Genomic DNA, 22,709 nt, shown 5'->3' with positions numbered 1-22,709 from the left:
AAGCCACTGGCCACCATTGGGCCAGAGCTCCGCGAAGATTGCCGAGGGAGGGAGTCAGGCTGTGCCCTGGCCAAAGGCCTGGCGGAACAGCTCTGTCTTGCAGGCCCTGCGGAAAGATGTCAAGTCCCGCAGGGCCCTAGTCTCTTGTGACAGAGTGTTCCACCAGGTCGGAGCCACAGCCGAAAAAGCCCTGGCTCTAGTTGAGGCCAGCCTAACTTCTCTGTGGTCTGGGACCTTCAAGATGTTTTTATTTGAAGACCGTAAGTTTCTCTGTGGGGCATACCAGGAGAGGCGGTCCTGTAGGTACGAGGGTCCTAGGCCGTATAGGGCTTTAAAGGTTAAAACCAGCACCTTAAACCTGATCCTGTACTCCACCGGGAGCCAGTGCAGTTGATATAGCACCGGATGAATGTGATCTTTCTTTTAAAAAAAGAAAAAAGAAAACGCATGCCCAAGAGGGAGGGACAAGTCAGATTTACAAGAGGGAAAAAGAAAAACTGAAATAAACTGACTTCAATTCCCTCCCACTGCCTCCCGAGGCCATGTTATTCCAGTTCACGCACCTGACAATTTTTGCTTTTAAAAGCTCATGTAATATGTTAGTTGATAGTGTGACCCAATGATTCCTGCGAAATCAATTGCAATTTCCCCCTTAACACCCCATTTGCCGCTAAAGCCGACACTCGGACTGTCATTAAGCATCTTTGTTTTTGTTAAATTCGGTTTCTGTGCCTCCCACTCTGCGCTGAACAAAACGGGAACTGTTCCGGGAGGCCTGCAAGCACCGTCTTGGTAGCCAAGATAACCCCGCAATTAATTGGCAGTTGTTGCAGTGATGAGCTCACATATATTTGCACTGACTTGCTCTGATCTATGCTAACTGGCTTGCTTTGATGTTGTGTTTATCTGTGCTGGACTCTTGGCCCAGAGAGGTGAGCTGCCTATAAACCTTGAATAGTTGCCACCTACGCCTTCGTGGGTCAGGTGGGCTGATGGGAGGTTCTGGGCAGACTGCAGTACGCTGTCTTGCCTATAAGTATAGTATACACATTTGCCTGGGGGCGGACAAGCCATCATAACATCCACCGTGTTCTCCCTCCGTTTGCAAGGCATCAGGCCTCTCCATCTTTCTTTACTAAAGCTCTAGAAGGCAGCCCTGTTTAGGGAAGCTTTCAATATTTGATGAATGATTGTATTTTAATATTTTGCTGGAAGCCGCCCAGAGTGGCTGGGGAAACCAGCCAGATGGGTGGGGTATAAATTTGTTGTTGTCGTTGTTTAGTCATTTAGTCGTGTCCGACTCTTCGTGACCCCATGGACCAGAGCACGCCAGGCACTCCTGTCTTCCACTGCCTCCCGCAGTTTGGTCAAACTCATGCTGGTAGCTTCGAGAACACTGTCCAACCATCTCGTCCTCTGCCGTCCCCTTCTCCTTGTGCCCAACATCAGGGTCTTTTCCAGGGAGTCTTCTCTTCTCATGAGGTGGCCAAAGTATTGGAGCCTCAGCTTCAGCATGTGTCCTTCCAGTGAGCACTCAGGGCTGATTTCCTTCAGAATGGAGAGGTTTGATCTTCTTGCAGTCCATGGGACTCTCAAGAGTCTCCTCCAGCACCATAATTCAAAAGCATCCATTCTTCGGCGATCAGCCTTCTTTATGGTCCAGCTCTCACTTCCATACATCACTACTGGGAAAACCATAGCTTTAACTAGACGGACCTTTGTTGGCAAGGGGATGTCTCTGCTTTTTAAGATGCTGTCTTAAAAAAGTCATTGTCGTTGCTTTTCTCCCAAAATCAGACATCTTTTAATTTCGTGACTGCTGTCACCATAATAAATTATTATTACTATTATTATTATTATTATTATTGGATATTATTGACATTTATTATTGGATAGCTCAGTCGGTAGAGCATGAGACACTTAATCTCAGGGTCGTGGGTTCGAACCCCATGTTGAGCAGAAGATTCCTGCATCGCAGGGAGGTGGACTAGATGACCATCAAGGTCCCCTTCCAACTCTACAATTCTTTGATTCTGGCATTTTTATAATAATAATAATAATAATTTATTATTTATACCCCGCCCATCTGGCTGAGTTTCCCCAGCCACTCTGGGCGGCTCCCAATCAGTGTTAAAAAGCTCCCAATCAGTGTTAAAAATTTTTTGACATCCCTTCTTTGGTATTCCTGCATCAAACCACTTGCTCAGGCCCTGCTATGGACCTGTGGTTCTGAACACCACCACCAATATGCCCAGGATTTCTTCCCCAAGCTTCTATCCCCTCCCTCCCTTCACGTCACTTGGTCTCCAGCCGGAAGAAAGTAGGCTTGCAGTGGTCATCTGACTTGAAATGCCCTCTCTCCCATTTATTAAGTAGCGTTGTGACCGACACATCAAGAGACCCTGACCCTCAACAATTCACAGGTATACTGCCAATATCTGTAGCTCCCCTCTACAACTGTTCCTTCAATTTTTGCGGTGTCAACCTCACTCTTTGCTAGATTTCTTTGCTTCCACTATCTTCCACAGCTGAAAAAACTCTTCTCCTAAAAAATACACTATGTTCCAGAACACTAAACCAAGGTGCAAATTAGCCCGTGCATATCAATTACCAAAAGGGAAGTATCTTGCTGGTTGGTTCTCTAATATAGTCAGAACGTATAATCTGCCAGTGTGCTCGCTGTGACATTTATCACATGAAAAGGGATTGTCAAACTAGGAAGAGGAGGGAGAAGAACCAGCAGGAGCTGGTCAGACAGCAGCAAGAGAGCAGATTCTTTCAAAAGACAGGTGGGAGATTATATTAGATACGGATCCATTTGGAAGACATGCTGTGGCGATGTACGTTCATGTATCTAGTTGCTGCAATTCTAAAATGCAGAAATTATGCATCTAAATACGGGAAATCAAAAATAACACAGCATAATGAGAGACTCCAGGCGCACTTGGAACGCAGTCATGTCTGCATGTGTTCTGACAATTAATTGCAGAAAACGAGGAGTGCTTTCTGCTCTCTTGCCAAGGTACGTTATTTATATCATGCTTACAAAGCTTCTGCTATTAAAAACACATCGCCAGAGGGCAAGGTTGAACGTTGCTCACAATTAAGCAAATTTCTCAGCCCGACCTGCAGTCTCTAATTCGGCACATCTGAATTACCAGCAGCTTGTCTACACAGGTGTGATTTTACCCAACACAAATACGTTAACTCCGAAAAGTAGCTCTGAATCACCCCCCCCCAAAAAACCCAACCCATATCCATTCAGAAATGTTAAGACATTTGCTGGGGAAGAGGAGAATAGATGGCCGAGTTCTTTGTCTCTTGCAGCAGAGATAGTAAAGACTGGCTGCCTGGGCATTTAGAAATTTGATGCAGCCGCCTAGGAAATCTAAATATTTTTCTCTATGCATGTTTACCCAGAAGTAAACTGCACTGTATTCAGTGCAGCCCTCTCCCTAGTCAGGATTGCACCTTCAGTCTGGTCCCAAAACCATTCTTCACAGACATCTATCTAAAGGCCTTAAAATGTTGGGAGCTATGTATCTTTCTTGGACCATAAAGAAGGCTGATCGCAGAAGAATGGATGCTTTTGAATTATGGTGCTGGAGGAGACTGTTGAGAGTCTCATGGACTGCAAGAAGATCAAACCGATCCATTCTGAAGGAAATCAGCCCTGAGTGCTCACTGGAAGGACAGATCCTGAAGCTGAGGCTCCAATACTTTGGCTGCCTCATGAGAAGAGAAGACTCCCTGGAAAAGACCCTGATGTTGGGAAAGATGGAGGGCACAAGGAGAAGGGGACGACAGAGGATGAGATGGGTGGACAGTGTTCTCGAAGCTACCAACATGAGTTTGACCAAACTGCGGGAGGCAGTGGAAGACAGGAGTGCCTGGCGTGCTCTGGTCCAGGGGGTCACGAAGAGTCGGACACGACTAAACGACAACAATGTATCTTTCTCCTTCCTCTCTGCAGAACTACCCAAACCAGGTTGCAACACCAGGTGCAACAAAGTTAGCATGAGCATATACCTTTGGTGGTACTACACATCAGTGGAAACTGGCGGGGGGTGGAAGGGAGAGGCGCCAAGCGGTTTGGAGGAGGTAAAAGGAAGAGAAGCAACAGCGTGGGATATTTTCTTGATGGGGGTGACTTTCTCCCACAGATTTAGCCACATAACTGGTCTGCTTGCTGTATGCCAATCACCAAATGTTAGCCACCCACAGATACAACTAAGTTGCCAGTTGTGCACTACAGAACTTGATTTCTTCGCAAAGGGATGATCAACTAGTGGTCCCTGGGCTGTGATGGATCTGGGAAGCCACGGCAGCCCTCTTAAGTTCTACTCAGGATGCGGTAAGATGCCTGACTACAGTTTCAAGTACAAGGAAAAGAAAATGATGCTCCACACTTGAGTATTACATCTCTAGTTCTGATTTTGCACCCAACAGACACTGGTTTGCAATGCAGGGCCCGGGCATCGCTTTAGCATGACAGCTGAGAGAACGGGTTGTGTGGCAAATGATGCGGTGCCATGAAATACTGATTTCCCACCAGACTTGTCCGGGAAACGGCGAGCGATTGCATCCCCTCTGTTTAAACCGACAAATGAGTAACTGTTTACCTGATGAAACACCGGCTGTTTCCAATTTAGGTATACCTGCAGAAAGGAAACACAAAGAAATATATGCATAAAACAGCTGTTGCTGGTGTGTACCGTAGGTGACCAACCTGTGGCATGGGAACAGAAGGATGCCCAGGTGTGGGTGTGGTGTGGTGGCACTCCTGGGTCAAGACTGTGGCTTTGGCTGGCATTTTAGCCCAACGCGCTCGTTCTAAGAGACTACCGGGGAAGGGCAAGGAGGTCGCAGGCTACAAATGACCGCAGGGATACCTGAGACAGCTTGCGACATGCAAAGGGCGCGGGGAGGGTTGCAGGGTACAGCAAATGCTTTGTATACGGTCTCTGGCACCTCCAGTTAGAATGCTCTCAGGGACAAGGAAAGACTTCTGTTTAATAATAATAATAATAATTTTTATTTATACCCCACCCTCCCCAGCCAAGTCCGGGCTCAGGGCGGCTAACAAGCAATAATAAAAACAAGTTGAATGAATACAACTTAAAAACAAAATTAAAATACAACATTAAAATATTGAAACATTAAAATATTAAAATGTAGCCTCATGGCAGGAGAAAGGAAAAGAAAAAAGAAAGAGAGGGAGGGAATCAAATTGGCTCCAAGCCAAAGGCCAGGTGGAACAACTCTGTCTTATAGGCCCTGCGGAAAGAAATCAGATCCTGCAGGGCCCTGGTCTCATGAGGCAGAGCGTTCCACCAGGCCGGAGCCAGTGTTGAAAAGGCCCTGGCTCTGGTTGAAGCTAATCTAACTTCCTTAGGGCCTGGGACCTCTAGGGTGTTGCTATTTATGGACCTTGAGGCTCTCTGTGGGGCATACCGGGAGAGGTGGTCCCGTAGGTACGAGGGTCCTAGGCCGTGAAGGCCTTTAAAAGTCAAAAGCAGCACCTTAAATCTGACCCTGTACTCCACCGGGAGCCAGTGCAGCTGGAAAAGCACTGGGTGAATATGCTCCCATGGCAGAGACCCCGTGAGGAGCCTCGCTGCAGCATTCTGCACCTGCTGGAGTTTCTGGGACAGCTTCAAGGGCAGCCCCGCGTAGAGTGAATTACAGTAGTCAAGCCTGGAGGTGACCGTCGCATGGATCACTGTGGCCAGGTAGGGGTTTGAGCGGCTGCCCTTCAGCACTGGCCAGATAGGCTAGCAGCCTGACTCAGAATAAAGTAGCTCTCTAGGTTCTACAGTTCTGAATGCATCTATAGCAGCTCTGCAGGAATTCTGTTTGCCACGTATACAGTGGTACCTTGGTTCTCAATCACCTTGGTACGCAAACCCCGAAAACTGGAAGTAAGTGCTCCGGTTTTCGAACTTTTTCGGAAGCCAAATGGCCCATGGGGCTGTTGGCTATTGTTTCCAGGGCGCCTGAACCAATCAGAAGCTGCGCCTTGGTTTTCAAACATTTTGGAAGTCAAATGGACTAAGGCGCTTCTGTTTTTGGTATTTATTTTGCGTTTTTGTTTTTGAGGCTTTTTTGGTTAATTTGTTTTTGTTTGACTATGTGGAACCCAGTTCAGCTACTGATTCATTGATTGTGTGACTGTTGAAATGGATAAAAGCCCCCCATCAAAACAATGACTATCATCAATGCAGGTAAGAAAAAAACATTAATTTTAATTTTTATCATCTACAATATGGTCTTATTTATTTTATAGTACAGTACATTGATTATTGCTTTAATTTTATTGATCAATAGTCTCGTTAGATAGTAAAAATCAAGTTAAATTGCTGTTTTAGAGGTTTTTAAAAGTCTGGAACGGATTAATCCACTTTGCATTACTTTCTATGGGAAAGTGTGCCTTGGTTTTGGAATGCTTTGGTTTTGGAACAGACTTCCGGAACAGACTGTTTGAGAACCAAGGTACCACTGTATTCGCCATTGCCCTGTATACCTGAAGGAGCGTCTCCACTACTATTGTTCAGTCCGGACACTGAGGTCCAGCTCCGAGGGCCTTTTGGCGGTTCCCTCACTGCGAGAATTGAAGGTACAGGGAACCAGGCAGAGGGCCTTCTCGGTAGTGGCACCCGCCCTGTGGAACGCCCTCCCACCAGATGTCAATGAGATGAGTAACTATATAACCTTTAGGAACATCTGAAGACAGCCCTTTTTAGGGAGGCTTTTTAATGTTTCATTATGTTTTTATAGGTGATGAAAGCTGCCCAGAATGGCTGGGGCAACCCAGTCAGATGGGCAGGTTACAAATAATAAAATTATTATTATTAATGCAAGCGCTCTGACACTGAACTACAAAAGGGTGCAGCAAATCACTCAAAAATCAGATTGGCAGCACCTTGTCCTGCCTTTCCCCCCACTGCTATTTTCCCCAGTGCCAGGAGGAGTGCCCTGTGCCACTCATGGCTGCAGAGCCATCTGCAACTGGGCGCAGGAGAGGGTTATTGAAGTATATTCACAGATGCTACTTGCAAAGGGCAGGGGCAGAGGAGGAGGAGGAGGAGAAATCTTCTAAAAAAGAAACCACAAAACTGTGCTGCTTACTATGCTGACGCCAATGCTGTAGCCTATTAGTATAAACAGGAGGGGATAATTGATTGTTTTCTTGTACTTGAAACATTCATACCTGAAACAGACACAAAGATGAACAGTGATGAGAGGCAGCAGTGACAAAGGCATTTATTACAAGGTCTTTTAAGGCTGGTGAACAGGTTGAGTTGCTTTTGCTGGTGACTGGAAAGGGGGAGAAGCTCACCACACTTGCTTGGTGGAACATGCAAGAACTGGCCAACACCCCAACTTTAGAGTATGCCTCTCCCTCCCTCACCACTAATTTTTAAATACTAACGCAAGGCAGGAGGAAAAATATAGTCCTTTAAAGAAAATGTTTTTCCACGTTGAAGATGATTTGAAAGATTGTGCAATATGCACTCAGTGCATAATCTGTTCTGGGAAGGAGATAGTTTTCTGCGTTATCAAAAACCTCCCAGACGGAACAGTGGGACGAAATAAATGCATGGACAACCACAGGAACCAAAGCCTTGTTGGGCAACTGTAAAAAAAGCATTTGTGGCTCTTCCAGACAGCCTGTTGCTTGAGCATTCATTACAATTTCTTTGCACTGAAGTTAGACGTCAGTGCCTTTATTCCACACTTTCCAGGGCATTCTCCCGTCAAATCTGGTCATCACAAAGGTTCTGTTTGTTCGTTCTGTAAGCAGGTTTGTTGCAAAAGAGCGCCAAGTCCACTTTCACGGTGCAACCTTCATCTGCCAGTGTACAACTAAACCCTGCTCATCAAACAATGGCAGTCTGGAAGTGGACTGCCTGCCCTCAGGCCAAGTTAACTATTTCACGGTGTCATTTTCCTCTCTAAAAAACAATACATCACCATAAACATAATTCATCATGGGGTGAAGGAAAAACATAATCGTTTGGAGGAAGACACTGAGGCAGGTTCAGGTGTTCTGAACTTACCTGTGAGAGGAGGCGGGGGGAAAGAACAGGAAGTACTAAATGAAGTGAAGAAAGACATAGCTATTAAGCTGGGCAGGAGTGTTCAGCTGCCTACTGCCGTGAAAATTATGTAGCACGGCCAGGTTATAATTGCTCTTTGTGCAGGATGTGCAGCCAAGCAGAAGGTGTGCGTAGGTTCTGCAGGCAGCAGGTTTTGCTCCACGATGGGGATTTTGTTATTCTGTTCTAAGTGATGCTCAGACTCGGCAGGTCTACAGGGCTATCATGAAAGCACAAACTATAGTGCTTTGCAAGATTCAGCACCTGAGAGTAGCAGGGAAAGTGACCAAGATGATCAAGGGTCTGTAAACCGCCGAGGTCCAGCGCCGAGGGCCTTCTGGCGGTTTCCTCATTGTGAGAAGCAAAGCTACAGGGAACCAGGCAGAGGGCCTTCTCAGTAGCGGCACCTGCCCTGTGGAACGCCCTCCCATCAGATGTCAAAGCGATAAACAACTACCTGACATTCAGAAGACATCTTAAGGCAGCCCTGTTCAGGGAAGTTTTTAATGTGTGACATTTTAGTGTATTTTTGGTCTCTGTGGAAGCCGCCCACAGAGGTGGGTGGGGTACAAATAATAAATTATTATTATTATTATCATCATCATCATCATCATCATCATCATTAACCAAGCCTTATGAGGAATGGTGGAGGGATGTTTTCCCTGATAAAGAAATGACCAGGAGATTTGATAGCGATCTTCAGATACCTAAAGGAACCTACAATCTTGGCATTCTCAGCACCATGCTCTAAACAGCTGTTCAACCATTACAGCTTCCAGGATTTCATCAGCCGGTGCCTAGTCACCTTCAAGTGCACCGCTGTGAACACAAGGGTTAGAAATTTGTTGCTTCACGAAAAGGGGAAGGAGAGATTTTTTGGGGAAACTGAACTCTGAACCAATGGCGCAGTCTGTAAAACTGCACAAAACACACACACAGTTCTGACTATAATCAGGCTGCATTTCATCCATAATTGGGCCTCTTGCCAAACTCCTGGAAAATGGCTGCTTTCTTTTCCTTCATACAACTTCCTAGGTCCTGCTGAAAACAAGACTGAAATATCCTAGGTAAAGGTACAGGGACCCCTGACCATTAGGTCCAGTCATGGCTGACTCTGGAGCTCATCTCGCTTTAGTGGCCGAGGGAGCCGGCGTACAGCTTCCGGGTCATGTGGCCAGCATGACTAAGCCGCTTCTGGCAAACCAGAGCAGCGCACGGAAATGCCGTTTACCTTCCCGCCGGACCTATTTATCTACTTGCACTTTGACGTGCTTTCAAACTGCTAGGTTGGCAGGAGCAGGGACTGGGCAACGGGAGCTCACCCCATCGTGGGGATTCAAACCACCAACCTTAAATATCCTAGATGAGATTATATCCAACTGCTGTGCATTTTCAAGCCTGCATTTACCTCCACAATGCGGACGGCAAGAGTGCAGTGGAATCAGATCAAAGGCCCATCTAGCCAAGGAAGCTGTTTAGCACAGTGGCATCTTAGAACCACTGCCTCTTGGAAGCCCACAACCAGCTGATGAAAGACACATCCCTCCCGTGTCAATGGTTCCCTGGCAGTAGGGACTCAAGAGACAGACAACCACATAACCAAGAGGTTTTATGTAACCATTAGGACTAGTAGACACTATCTTCCACGGGAAGAAGAATCAGCAAAGGAGGGATGCTTGGAACTCGTGCATCCCCAAATATTCTCCCCCTTTCACCTTTGCCAGGTGTGCTTCCAGAAAGGTTTTAAAAGGAGGAGGGACACACACACACACACACTGCAGGGGAGAATCAGTGAATAGGAGAAGGGCTGCATGCTCCCTGCCCCGTGTCCATCAGTTCTCCTGTAAATGTTGCTTGGGGGGGGGGAGAGAATCCTAAAATTTCCCAGCAGCTATAAAAATGGGTGTTAAGAGTAAATGGCTTGCAGTCTGGCGTGAGCAATGCAGGTTCAGTGCTCTGTGGCCCAGTGGTCATTTTAACACCTTCCCCCCCCCCATGTTAGCAAGATAAAGAATACATCTACAAAGGAGAGGCAGTTGGCATTAGGTTTTAGCGAGACAAGTACTTACAGGCAGTAGACAAACATGCAACAACTGTAGATCATGGGCAGTTCATCCAACAGCTACAAAAAAAATGCAGAAAAGCATTTACAATTTAATCCACAGAAGATTCAGGGGAGGAGGAGGTGATCTAGGGTTGCATTTTTAATGACAGCGCTGAGTCAAGAGCGACACACCATGTTTTGTGAAGTGATCAAGGAGGTCAGAGACAGCTTGGAACGGGATTATCTCTCTGCGTGGGATTGTAAAGGCACCACCAGATCTAGTAATAGGCCATGCTCCATGATGGCAGACAATAGCGGTCAATTAACCAGCAGTTAAGAGGACAGCAAGCGCCAACAGGAGGAAACTGCTATATTCAAAGAGATAAATTAATGTACATGCTACAGCCAAGCTGGCTGGCTGGCTAAACTCTGACCATCACATAATAATAATAAAAAACACAAGAGCCATTATCAGAGGAGATACTAAGCTGTGCAATGATATAGACTCCCCAGTATAGCAGCTGGGCGTCCTGTTATCAACTGCATTTGGGCAATGTTTACCGGCTTGCCTAAGAGCACCTAGGGGTATTTCTCTTAGTCGCTATGCTACACAGGACCTGAAACATATTCACAACCAAGCTAAGTCTCAATTTCTACCGACCACCCCTCTTCCCCAAGTAACATATTCACAGAATGGCTCTTATTTATTTATTCAAGGTCAGTCAGGTTCGGTTTTTAAAAAGGCTTCTGTCTTATTTCCAAGATTTCTGAATGTACTTTGCAGAAAGTACATTTTAACCATTTGGTACAGTTATTATTTTGCATACAGGGTATTTGCTTACTTAGATTTGTCTGTAGTAAAAACTTACAACAGCTCCAAGCACTCCATAAAGAGTTCTAGGAAGAAAAAAACACATACCCATAAAAGGTGTGTGGACATTTTAAAGCAGTACTAACCTGCATTTCATACTTTAGGGTCATGTGAAAGCACCACGAGCCCAAACCTACGGCTGAAAACCAAGGAAGAAAGTGTTAGGGAAGGAAGGCATGCTGTAGGCAAAATACTTGTCTACTGTAACATTGACCTTCAACAAGAATTGATCACAGTTGGAACCTATGCTAAGAGATCTACCAGAGTTCATTTCAGGGCCTTTCCACAGCAGTCAAATGAATTTATGAATGGAATACACACAACTCCAAACACTCCCTTCTTCCTGCAGCCTAATGTGGACCTACAAGCTCCTAAAGTTAAAGGAGGAAATTGGGCAGCAAGATTGGAGCCAATCAAAATAGAAAATATTGGGTTAGACCAAGGTTTCCCAAACTTTGGTCTCCAGCTGTTTTTGGACTACAAATCCCATCACCCTTAGCTAGCAGGACCAGTGGTCAGGGATGATGGGAACTGTGGTCCAAAAACAGCTGGAGGCCTAAGTTTGGGAAACATTGGGCTAGACAAACCGAGGTCTTCCTTGTACCCAAACCAACTTTGTACTGATGAGTGAGAAAAGGCAGCAAACCTAAAATGGCTGTTCAGGAGGCGGGGCTGTTTCACTCAACAAGTTAATTGAGACTTCATTATTAAACACTTGCGGAAACTTCGTCTTTTCCCTTGGCTTCTTTGCTCTCCCAGCAGGTCGTATGAAATTATTCGTCCAAGGAGTTTTCAGAAACTAAACGGCCAACCGATAAATGGGTTGAAGAAGTCCGGCAGGCGGGGAGCACACTGGCTCTCTGTGTAGTCCAGGATGTTAGGTTCTTGTCGAGAGCAGCATATGCAGGGAGGGTAATAGGAGGATACACAGCGCACCTCTGCTACTGAAGCAAAGCCTGCCTGGTCTTGCAAGCTGCCTGGCAAGAAAACCTATTTCTAGCCACAAGATACCTCAAGCTCTTTGGAGGAAGAATGAGATGTAAAGACACAAAAAGGGTGGGGAATGAAGAAAAAGAGACTCCAACAATTATGCTTGTCAAAGCGGTCAGAACAAGCCTAAAGTTTTCAATACTAACTTAAGCAAGTTGGGACTTGGCGAGCCGAGGGAGCGTCTTCTCCCATATGGACTGACCCAGTCAGCAAGATCAACTAATGAGGCTCTCTGGCTTATTTAGCAAGCTGTACAGACCCAATTCAAGGTGATCCGGGCATGGGCATTATTTGCTGCGGCACCTACTCTGTGCAACCCCCCCCCCCAAAAAAATTAAGTCTAGGCCAACACAGGTGTCATCCCAGCACTTGAAAAAAAAAGTGCTAATTTCCCCAGGTCTTTGCTGGCAGTTAACGTATTTTTCGCTCTATAAGACGCACTATTCCCCTCCTAAAAAGTAAGGGGAAATGTGTGTGCGTCTTATGGAGCGAATGCAGGCGGGAGGCTCTGCTCAGCGCTCCCTTTAAAGAGCCGTGTGGAGCGTGTGTGCGGCTCTTGGGGGCTTTTCCTCGAGGAGGAAGAAGGGCTGCCTCCTGGGGGAAAGCCCCCAAGAGCCGCACACACACTCTGTGCGCTCTTTAAAGGGAGCACGGCTCTTGGGGGAGCCTTAGCCGCACGCAGTCTCTCCTGGGCAGGGGATGAAGGCTCCCCTTGACCGGGAGAGGCTGCGCATGGCCAAGCAAGAAGCCAGGACAGCCAGCGGGATCGCAGCGCAGCGATCCTGCTGGTTGTCCTGGCTTCTGGGATTCAGAATTTTTTTTGTTCTTGTTTTCCTCTTCCAAAAACTAGGTGTGTCTTATGGTCTGGCCCATCTTATAGAGCGAAAAATACGGTGATACCAGTTGGTTTTAAATGGAATTCTCAATTTGCCCTGGCTAGTATGCTGCTGCTTACAACTTTATTTGTTGCATGTGAGGTTTTAGGAAAGGCGGTACAAAAAAATATTATAGGTAAGTAACAGCAAATGCCCTCTGTTGTGTGACCATCCTTCCTCCCAGCTCTGAAGCTGAGAAGGTGGTCAGGGATCACCCCAGAAATTGCATGGCGGTCCCGTCCTCATCTCAAGCCGAAAAGCTGGGAGGAAGACCCTAGGGCAGGCATGGGCAAACTCGGCCCTCCAGATGTTTTGGGACTACAATTCCCATCATCCCTGACTACTGGTCCTGTTAGATAGGGATGATGGGAGTTGTAGTCCCAAAACAGCTGGAGGGCCGAGTTTCCCCATGCCTGCCCTAGGGTGTACCCAGTGCTGCCGTTCCACTGGTGTAACAAAGCTTCCATCTTTTCTCCTATGCAGCCCACACCCCGCTGTGCATCTTCTAAATCTGCGGTGGGGGGGCAGATTTTGGGGGGCAAGCAGGGACAGGAAAGGGAAGTCCCATTGTGCAAGTGGGACAATGCTCGCACAGCATTAGATACAATGCTGTGCAGACAAGGCAGTCCTCACAACCTCTCCTGCTCCAGTGCAGGAAAGGTTGGCAACTCTAACTTTTCGCTTGGTTACAAAGTCCAGCCAAAAACTGTTGACTCCTTTGTGTGATGGCTGTACTTTAAGCATGCTTCCCCTAACGGCAGGGTAGGTTTATTTTAATTCTCCTTTTTTTGGGCAAATGTTGGCACACACTAGCTACCTCTGCAATTCAACAATTTACTCCCCCACCTCTTGCGCTCTAAAAAATAAAGTCACATTTGTGCGGAAGAATAATTAGACCTGACTTGGAGATTACTTATAGCCATCTCTTATGGATTTTTTTTAAAAAAGCTCTGTTCCTTGAAACAAGTCCTGGCTTGCTTGAAAGCCACTAATCATAGTTCCGGTTCCTCTAGCATGGGAAGCTACGGTTAATTGCAGTTTTCTAGTTTGTTTCTCTGCTCAAGCAAAGAGGAGTGAATGTACAACACTTAGGCATCTCCTCACTACGACTTAATTGTGCGAACGCTCTCAGGGACTCTCTTTCGGGAACAACTATTCAAGGTGTGGTTTTCTATCCACTTGTGTTTTTTAACAAGTGGTGCAATGCCAAAGACTCTTTTTAAACTGTTCCCAGCAGAAGAGTACTTAACAACGCCTCACAGTTACAGGGATTCTTGCTTGAGGAAAGTCAGGGACATGGTCACACCAGGCCATTTTAAAAACAGCAAACGGGCTCCAAGGAAAGCATCTTGGTTTCTCTTTGCCATAGGGACACAATCTGGGGGAAGCAAGGATAAAACTTGTCCCCGCTTGTCACTCAAAAAGTCACCTGACTCCCCACACCATCAGGATAAAAAGTACAAGCTGCCCCACTTACCTGCAACACACAAATAAGCTATTATATATCGTGTTTCGAGGCCATCTCTGTAACTCTGAATTGCACCATAGATTGGAGGTAGAATGAAAATCAAATTACTAACGGTGTTCCCTGCAAGAGAAAAACAAAAAGCAAAGCGAAAAGCGATTAGCAGTGACTAATGAGCAAACTTTAGATGATTTAAAATCTATTCAGCAAAAAAGAAGAGAAAAAGACTTCCAACAATACCAAGAATAAAGCAACTGAGGTTATCCCAAGCTTCTCTGCTCTTCTTAAGAAAAAGCTTTATTTTTCATACAAGTTGGCATTGATGAAACATTCAAAATGGCTATTAAGAGCTTTCTTGAGTTTCTACGGTCTAGCACAGGATATGCAAGAATAACTCGTCTTTGTAGTGTAACATTTTCCCTTTAAAGCGGAGGGATCGCTGCTCATCACAATCATGCCAGTGGCATTTGAAAAAGATAACACAGTTTTATTGATAAAGATCTCTCAGTAGCTTCGAGGAATGATTTCTAAAAACCATGTTCAGTGGCAGCAGACAGGTTACCTGACGTCAGGGTCAGGTAACAGGTCCAGCATCGCCACCATGCTATGCCTGAAATTAAGGAGGCTCTCTTAAAGAGGTTTTGCAAGGCACAGAACTCTTTCCGCAGGGCCTGCAAGACAGAGCTGTTCCGCCTGGCCTTTGGTTTGGACTCAGTCTGACCCTTATGTTTCCCTCCCCTTACGGTTTTGATCCGTGGGCTACTTTTAAAATGAGGCTGCATTTTAAATTGCATTTTAACCTGTATTTTAAATTGTCCCCCCCCCATTATGTTTTTATTGTAATTTTACTGGTGTTAGTTGCCCTCAGCCCAGCTCTGGCCGGGGAGGGTGGGGTATAAATAAAATTTATCATTATTATGCGGCAGCTAGACTGGTGACTGGGGGTGGCCGCCGAGACCACATAACACCGGTCTTGAAAGACCTACATTGGCTCCCAGTACGTTTCCGAGCACAATTCAAAGTGTTGGTGTTGACCTTTAAAGCCCTAAACGGCCTCGGCCCAGTATACCTGAAGGAGCGTCTCCACCCCCATCGTTCTGCCCAGACGCTGAGGTCCAGCGCCGAGGGCCTTCTGGCGGTTCCCTCGCTATGAGAAGCCAAGTTACAGGGAACCAGGCAGAGGGCCTTCTCGGTAGTGGCGCCCGCCCTGTGGAACGCCCTCCCATCAGATGTCAAAGCGATAAACAACTACCTGACATTCAGAAGACATCTTAAGGCAGCCCTGTTCAGGGAAGTTTTTAATGTGTGACATTTTAGTGTATTTTTGGTCTCTGTGGAAGCCGCCCAGAGTGGCTGGGGAAACCCAGCCAGATGGGCGGGGTACAAATAATAAATTGTTGTTGTTGTTGTTGTTGTTGTTGTTGTTGTTGTTATTATTATTATTATTATTATTATGTCACATCCAACCAGCAACTCACATCTTTTAAAGTGTTCTTAACCACAGAATCATAGAACTGTAGAGTTGAAAGGGTCGTAGTCCAACCCCTTGAAATTCAGGAATCGCAGCTAAAGAATCCCTGATAGATGGAGACCCGAGGAGAATTATCACCAAGGCTAAAGTGCTGGAAAAAATGTCCAATTCCAAGGCCCACTTTCAGGTGGCTTACTAAGTGTTAGCTTGCCCACTCCCAGTAGTAATAAACATTTTTCATGTATAATCTGGGCAGTAAACATTTCCTCGCCGATTCTTTCCAGGTGGAGGGGAGAAAGGCACTATGAAACTGTTTGGAGGTAATAGAATCAAGGTAAAGGTATTTTAGTAGCTTAGAAGACATTCCGCAAGTAAGCCCTAAAGCGTGAGGGTGGTTGGCTGGGTGAAAGAAAGTCTCTTTCTCCATGTGCTACTAAATGCCATCAACACAGGCATGTATCAAAGGAAAATTCCATAGTGGCATGGCGCGCTTCTTTGACTTGCCTTGGGTCCTTACATAATGCTCCATCGTCCTGGGTACTTTTGCACCACGCAACTAACCGCCCCAAAGAAAAGAAGTTCAAAAGGAAGCTATAGTTCACCTTGCAAGCAGGCACGGGTAAATAAGGGGCAGCAGGGTAACTTGCCCGTGACAAAGGGCGGGGAGAACACTTGCATTTCAACCCATATGCAATTATTCCTCAGGAGCACCTGAGCACTGAAGGCACAGCCACACAATAGTTTTCGAATTGTTTTGTAGAAATAAGCTCGCTCTCTCCGATGAAAGCCCGGTGTTATTCAGGGAGAGTATCTCAAATAAAAATATCAGCGCCATCACAAACTACAATTTCCTGGCTCCTTTGGGGGAAACAAATACACTTATCCCAATAGAAAATACACCTAAGTTTTCTGCAGGTATATGCCCTATGGTGAATGATGTTAAGTTGGGCTTTTGTAATTAATTAATTAATTAATTAAAATGATATGCCACCCATCTGACTGAGCTTCCCCAGCCACTCTGGGCAGCTTCCAACAGAATATTAAAACTATGACAAAACATAAAACATTAAAAACTTTACTATACAACGCTACTTTCAGTTCTCTTCTAAAAGTCAAATTGTTGCTTATAACCTTGGAAGTAAGAAAGTCAAAAGCACAAATTTGTACTTCCTTTTTTTTTACAGGTGAGTTACTTGAGTTACACTGCTATATAATATATTTTAAAATGTTCTTAAAGATGCACTGCTTTCCTGTGAGGCGGGGAGGCCATTTAAATGGACTATACCCAAGGGCAGGATTTACGGAGAAGTTCCACCCTCCGCACAAGGGAATCTGCAAAGTGCTCCTGGGCACCCGTCAGACTTTCCTGCTCAAAAGGAGAGGGAGAATAGATTCAAAGGGTTACCTATATGTCCAACAGAGCTGAACTGGACACTTTCAGAGGCATGCCAAGCTTCACCTTTTTTTCCTTCCTAAGCAGAGAACTATCCCTACATGGTCTGCATCATTTCAAGCGACACACCCTAAAGCTTTCCACACCTGGGAACCACCTTTACATAATGGAAGACCCTTCTCACGTTTTTTCCCTGAGTCCAAATTCCAGTGCTGCGGTTGGTGCAAACCCCCAAGTGGTCCTGACACATGAGTCGAAGGCCAATGGTTTAAAGCAGATCTTGTGGGGAGCACGATCCAGCTGCCAACATGTGGAACGTGTCCAGAGGAGGGCAACCAAAATGGTCAAAGGCCTGGAAACGATGCCTTATGAGGAACGGCTAAGGGAGCTGGGCATGTTTAGCCTGGAGAAGAGGAGGTTAAGGGGTGATATGATAGCCATGTTCAAATATATAAAAGGATGTCACATAGAGGAGGGAGAAAGGTTGTTTTCTGCTGCTCCAGAGAAGCGGACACGGAGCAATGGATCCAAACTGCAGGAAAGAAGATTCCACCTAAACATTAGGAAGAACTTCCTGACAGTAAGAGCTGTTCGACAGTGGAATTTGCTGCCAAGGAGTGTGGTGGAGTCTCCTTCTTTGGAGGTCTTTAAGCAGAGGCTTGACAACCATATGTCAGGAGTGCTCTGATGGTGTTTCCTGCTTGGCAGGGGGTTGGACTCGATGGCCCTTGTGGTCTCTTCCAACTCTATGATTCTATGCAACCCATGGCTGGTTTAAATCATGGCTTGAGAATGTTTTCTGCCAGAATGGGAAATACCTGTACATTGAGGTCCCTTCCAACTCTACAATTCTATGACTTTTGGTGAAAAGGACCCTGCCACACACATAGAAATCTGCAAATGACACATTTCCTACGTGGAAACTGACCTCCGTGCAGGAAATTAAATCATCTGAAGTTGCCTTTGACTGCTTTCGTGAGATACATTAACTCCCCACTCCCCTGTTTCCTGCACCTGTAAGATGCTGTTACGCAGACACACACTGTATATGGTCAAATGTTATCGTTTTTGAGGGTACCAGTTTCCCATTGCTAGCCAAGCTGCATCCATTAGTGGTTGCATGGCTCACACTGCCCTAAAAACTCTGAACGCTCAACAGGAACCTTTCAGACCCAAGAACACAACCTGACAATAGCCCACAGGTGGCTTCTCATCATAAAAATGCCATTCCTCCATAACCCCCCCGGGGAAAAAGAATCAAGGCATGGCCACATTGTTCCTGGAAGAAAGCTCATTCTTGAAAACAATGTTATCAGGCATGTGCTATTAAGGGCAGAGAAGTATCGCAAACCAATTCCGCATAGCTTAATGGAAGCCGGCAGATTAGGCAGGGAGAGTTTCAGCAACTAAACCAGAGACTGAAGAAATCCTGGCCACAAACAAATGAACTTTTAGCCTTGCTTGTCTAGCTTCGCTTTAAGGCAGCATACCCCTGCTTCAGCGACTAATGATAACAGATATTAAAAATATGATGCTGATATTTTTATATTTTTTAAATGTGGATAAAAATACTGGTTGAGATCCGACACTTCACAAGCAGCAGTCTAGTCATGTAAAGGGGTCGTCTCCTTGCTAAAGTGCCATGGATATCCACAAAAGCTGCACCAGAGGGTTCGGGGAATCGGTTGCATGGGGGTCTAGAAGGAATTCAGAAATCAGCCACCAGGTGCTCACTGGACAAAGACAGTTTGAGCATAAAGTCAAACCTCAGATCCTGAATATCTCCATTTCGGAACATTTTAGCTCCCAAACGCTAAAAAACCCAGAAGCAAATGTTCCGGTTTTCAAACATTTTTCGGAAGCCAAATGTCCGACACGGAAGCTCCTGCAACCAATTGGAAGCCATGATTCGGTTGTCAAACGTTTTGGAAGCTGAATGGGCTTCCGGAACTGATTACGTACGACAACAGAGGTTTGACTGCATTACACCGAACCTGGCCTGACTGCCCTGACTGTCCATTAGTTTCCGGGCTGAATTCAAAGTACAGTGATACCTCGGGTTAAGAACTTAATTCGTCCTGGAGGTCCGTTCTTAACCTGAAGCACCACTTTAGCTAATGGGGCCTCCCGCTGCCGCCGCCTCGCAATTTCTGTTCTCTTCCTGAAGCAAAGTTCTTAACCTGAAGCACTATTTCTGGGTTAGCGGAGTCTGTAACCTGAAGCGTCTGTAACCAGAGGTACCACTGTACTGGTTTCCCCCTATAAAGCCTTAACAGCTCAGAACAGCAATGCACCAAGTACCGCCACTCTTGGTCTCTACGCTAATCATCTCTCTAGGACTCTACGATAATCCTCGTCTACCCCCTCCATGAGAATATAGAGGGGGGGAAACAAGAACGGGCCTTTTCTGCGGTGGCTCCGAGTCTCCGCAGCCTGGTTTGATGACAGCAGCAAGGAGGTCTTGCTGGAGACCTTCCTTCATGGTGCCTGCTGACTGCTCCAACGGCTACAACTCAGGAAAGCTTTCTGGGCACACGGAATCCCTACAAAGGACTCTGGGACAGCAACTTCTGGAGGTGAATTGCTCAGCCACCACTATGGTTCAACTATCCAGGCAACACACCCAACCACCGTTAAGCTTCCTTCACTGTGATTTTTAAATGGTGCATGGGAAGAACAACTGGTTGTGGCGCAGTATCATTTGTCACGTATTTGCACAAGATGCACCAAGTTCTAAATAAAGCACCTGTCATGCAAACATTCTATTACAAGAAAAATAACATTCAGGATTTCCATAGCCATTTGAATAACTAGCTTTCTTCCTAAGCTGCTCACTTGTCCTGCATGGTACATAATAAAAACACACTCTAAAACTGCCTGCCTGCAGCGGATGCTGTTACGCAAGTGGGGATAAGCACCGTCACACGTCACATGATATGTTGCAGCAACACAACATCTATGCGTCAGGGAAATCGGCAGTCGGGCAAAGAGTCATCCAAAGATTTTGGCGGCGCAACCAGAAAAGTTCAGAAGGAAGCATGCCAGCTTTTATACAGCTTTATGCAATTTCATTTTGCTCACTAAGCGGCAGTTGCTGCTTCCAGGTCTTTGGACTTATCCCATCCAAACAGCCGGAGGCAGGAATCTCACATTGCAGGTGCTGCCAGTTCGCCACCCAGGATTTCTAAGGTGCATAGAGAGAGAAGGCAAGCAGCTCTGTACTCCAAGCCACCCACGTGCCACTATTCCTTGGGTTAGCACCTCTTCTGAACATGCTGTCTCCCTTCAGTTCCCTTCACTCGTGCCCAGAAGCCAGCAAAAGTGTACCATATCCATAGCTGGCGCCGTCTCAACTTCCCTTCTCCTTTTCCTCCTCCCCTTTCCTTATTCTAATTTTAAGATTTCCACTCTGACCTTAGTGAAATAGTGCAGAGAACCATTTTAAAACCTGGCACATCCACATGATTTTATGAATGGTGGCGATGGTTCCTGGATTGTTTAAATGGCACTGAGAAAAAATGCTCACTGCCTTAGGAAATTAGCGCTACATTTTGTGAATGAGGAATGGGGGTGCACGTACAGTGGTACCTCGGGCTACATATGCTTCAGGTTACATACGCTTCAGGTTTCAGACTCCGCTAACCCAGAAATATTTGTTGTTGTTGTTGTTTAGTCATTTAGTCGTGCCTGACTCTTTGTGGCCCCCTGGACCAGAGCACGCCAGGCACTCCTGTCTTCCACTGCCTCCCGCAGTTTGGTCAAACTCATGCTGGTAGCTTCGAGAACACTGTCCAACCATCTCGTCCTCTGTCGTCCCCTTCTCCTTGTGCCCTCCATCTTTCCCAGCATCAGTGTCTTTTCCAGGGAGTCTTCTCTTCTCATGAGGTGGCCAAAATATTGGAGCCTCAGCTTCAGGATCTGTCCTTCCAGTGAGCACTCAGGGCTGATTTCCTTAAGAATGGATGCGTTTGATCTTTTTGCAGTCCATGGGACTCTCAAGAGTCTTCTCCAGTACCAGAATTCAAAAGCATCAATTCTTTGGCTTTCAGCCTTCTTTATGGTCCAGCTCTCACTTCCATACATCACTACTGGGAAAACCATGGCTTTAACTATATGGATCTTTGTTGGCAAGGTGACTATACGGACCTTTGTTGGCAAGGTGACTATACGGACCTTTGTTGGCAAGGTGACGTCTCTACTTCTCAAGATGCTGTCTAGGCCTGTCATTGCCCTTCTCCCAGAAATATTACCTCAGGTTAAGAACTTTGCTTCAGGATGAGAACAGAAATTGTGCTCTGGTGGCGCAGCGGCAGCAGGAGGCCCCATTAGCTAAAGTGGTGCTTCAGGTTAAGAACAGTTTCAGGTTAAGTACAGAGGTACCACTGTATTCCTGTATGGTAACTGGTAGTGGTGACACTGAGAGATGGACCTCTTTCTGGAATATTAACAATACCACTTTGGTGACTGATATCTCCATCTGGCTGACCCCTCCAGCTTTCTCTAGCAGGTCAGCAGAAGAGCTTATTTTCTGCATTCATATCTTTCTCCAAGGAGTACATGGTTCAACCCCCCCCCCAGTAAATTCCTACAACGACCCTGTGATGGAGACTAAGAGGCTGCGACTGACACCAAGTTGAGCTTCATGACCCAGTGGGGACTTGAACCCAGACCTCCCAGGTCCTAGTCCGACACTAACCACTTCACCACACGGCCTTCCCAGATTCCTTCTGCCATGAGGCAGCTCTATAAAGTAAGTCAGTAAATAAATATGGGGAATGCAGAAGGTCACGTAGAGAAGGATCTGAAATATTTTCCTAGAAGCTTGAATTTGTGTTACTCTGAACAGCTTGCTTTGCTGTTTTAATGTGCTGTAAACCACTATGAGATTTTAAAATATAAAATGGTATAAAGATGAAATTAATAGCAACTCATCCCCTCACTGGGGGGGAGGGAGGTGGTGCCTAGACATATCATGGCGGTGCTGGGTTTAAGGGGCCGTTTGGCAATTAGCATACAGTGGTACCTCGGGTTACAGACGCTTCAGGTTTCATATGCTTCAGGTTACGGACTCCGCTAACTCAGAAATAGTACCTCAGGTTAAGAAGTTTGCTTCAGGATGAGAACAGAAATTGTGCTTCAGCGGCGCAGCGGCAGCGGGAGGCCCCATTAGCTAAAGTGGTGCTTCAGGTTAAGAACAGTTTCAGGTTAAGAACGGACCTTCAGAACAAATTAAGTTCTTAACCCGGGGTACCACTGTATATCTTAGGGTGGCTGGCAGAGCTGAGGTGGCCTGATTGCTACCAACACAAGCAGCAGCAGCAGCAACAGGAGAAACAGAAAGTGCTGCTTCCTCTTAATTAAAAAAAGACAACATTGCAATAACGCCCCCTGAATAAGCCAACAGCTGATTTCCCTTCTTGTGGTTTGGAGCCGGCAATCTCCCTCATATTCTTGCCGTCGTTCTCTTTCCCCTGCATGCACGTTACTGAGAATGCAGAAAA

The 22,709-nt window shown here is 46.1% G+C and overlaps 1 protein-coding gene across 3 annotated transcripts in view; it reads right to left on the bottom strand.

The window, feature by feature from the left end:
* ACER3 (alkaline ceramidase 3) overlaps positions 1-22,709 on the bottom strand; it is a 46,380-nt gene that overhangs the window by 10,519 nt on the left and 13,152 nt on the right. For all 3 annotated transcript variants that reach the window (XM_053385456.1, XM_053385455.1, XM_053385457.1), the window contains 5 exons: positions 14,357-14,467; positions 11,101-11,153; positions 10,169-10,221; positions 7,129-7,210; positions 4,623-4,658 (listed from right to left, as the gene is read on the bottom strand). In XM_053385456.1, coding sequence (XP_053241431.1) covers positions 4,623-4,658; positions 7,129-7,210; positions 10,169-10,221; positions 11,101-11,153; positions 14,357-14,467 — 335 coding nt within the window. The remainder of the gene's footprint in view (positions 1-4,622; positions 4,659-7,128; positions 7,211-10,168; positions 10,222-11,100; positions 11,154-14,356; positions 14,468-22,709) is intronic.

Source organism: Podarcis raffonei, chromosome 4 (genome assembly GCF_027172205.1).
Source record: "Podarcis raffonei isolate rPodRaf1 chromosome 4, rPodRaf1.pri, whole genome shotgun sequence".
Classification (NCBI taxonomy): Eukaryota; Metazoa; Chordata; class Lepidosauria; order Squamata; family Lacertidae; genus Podarcis; species Podarcis raffonei.
The sequence above is the reverse complement of the archived record's forward strand: the minus strand, read 5'-3'. Positions and strand labels throughout refer to the sequence as shown.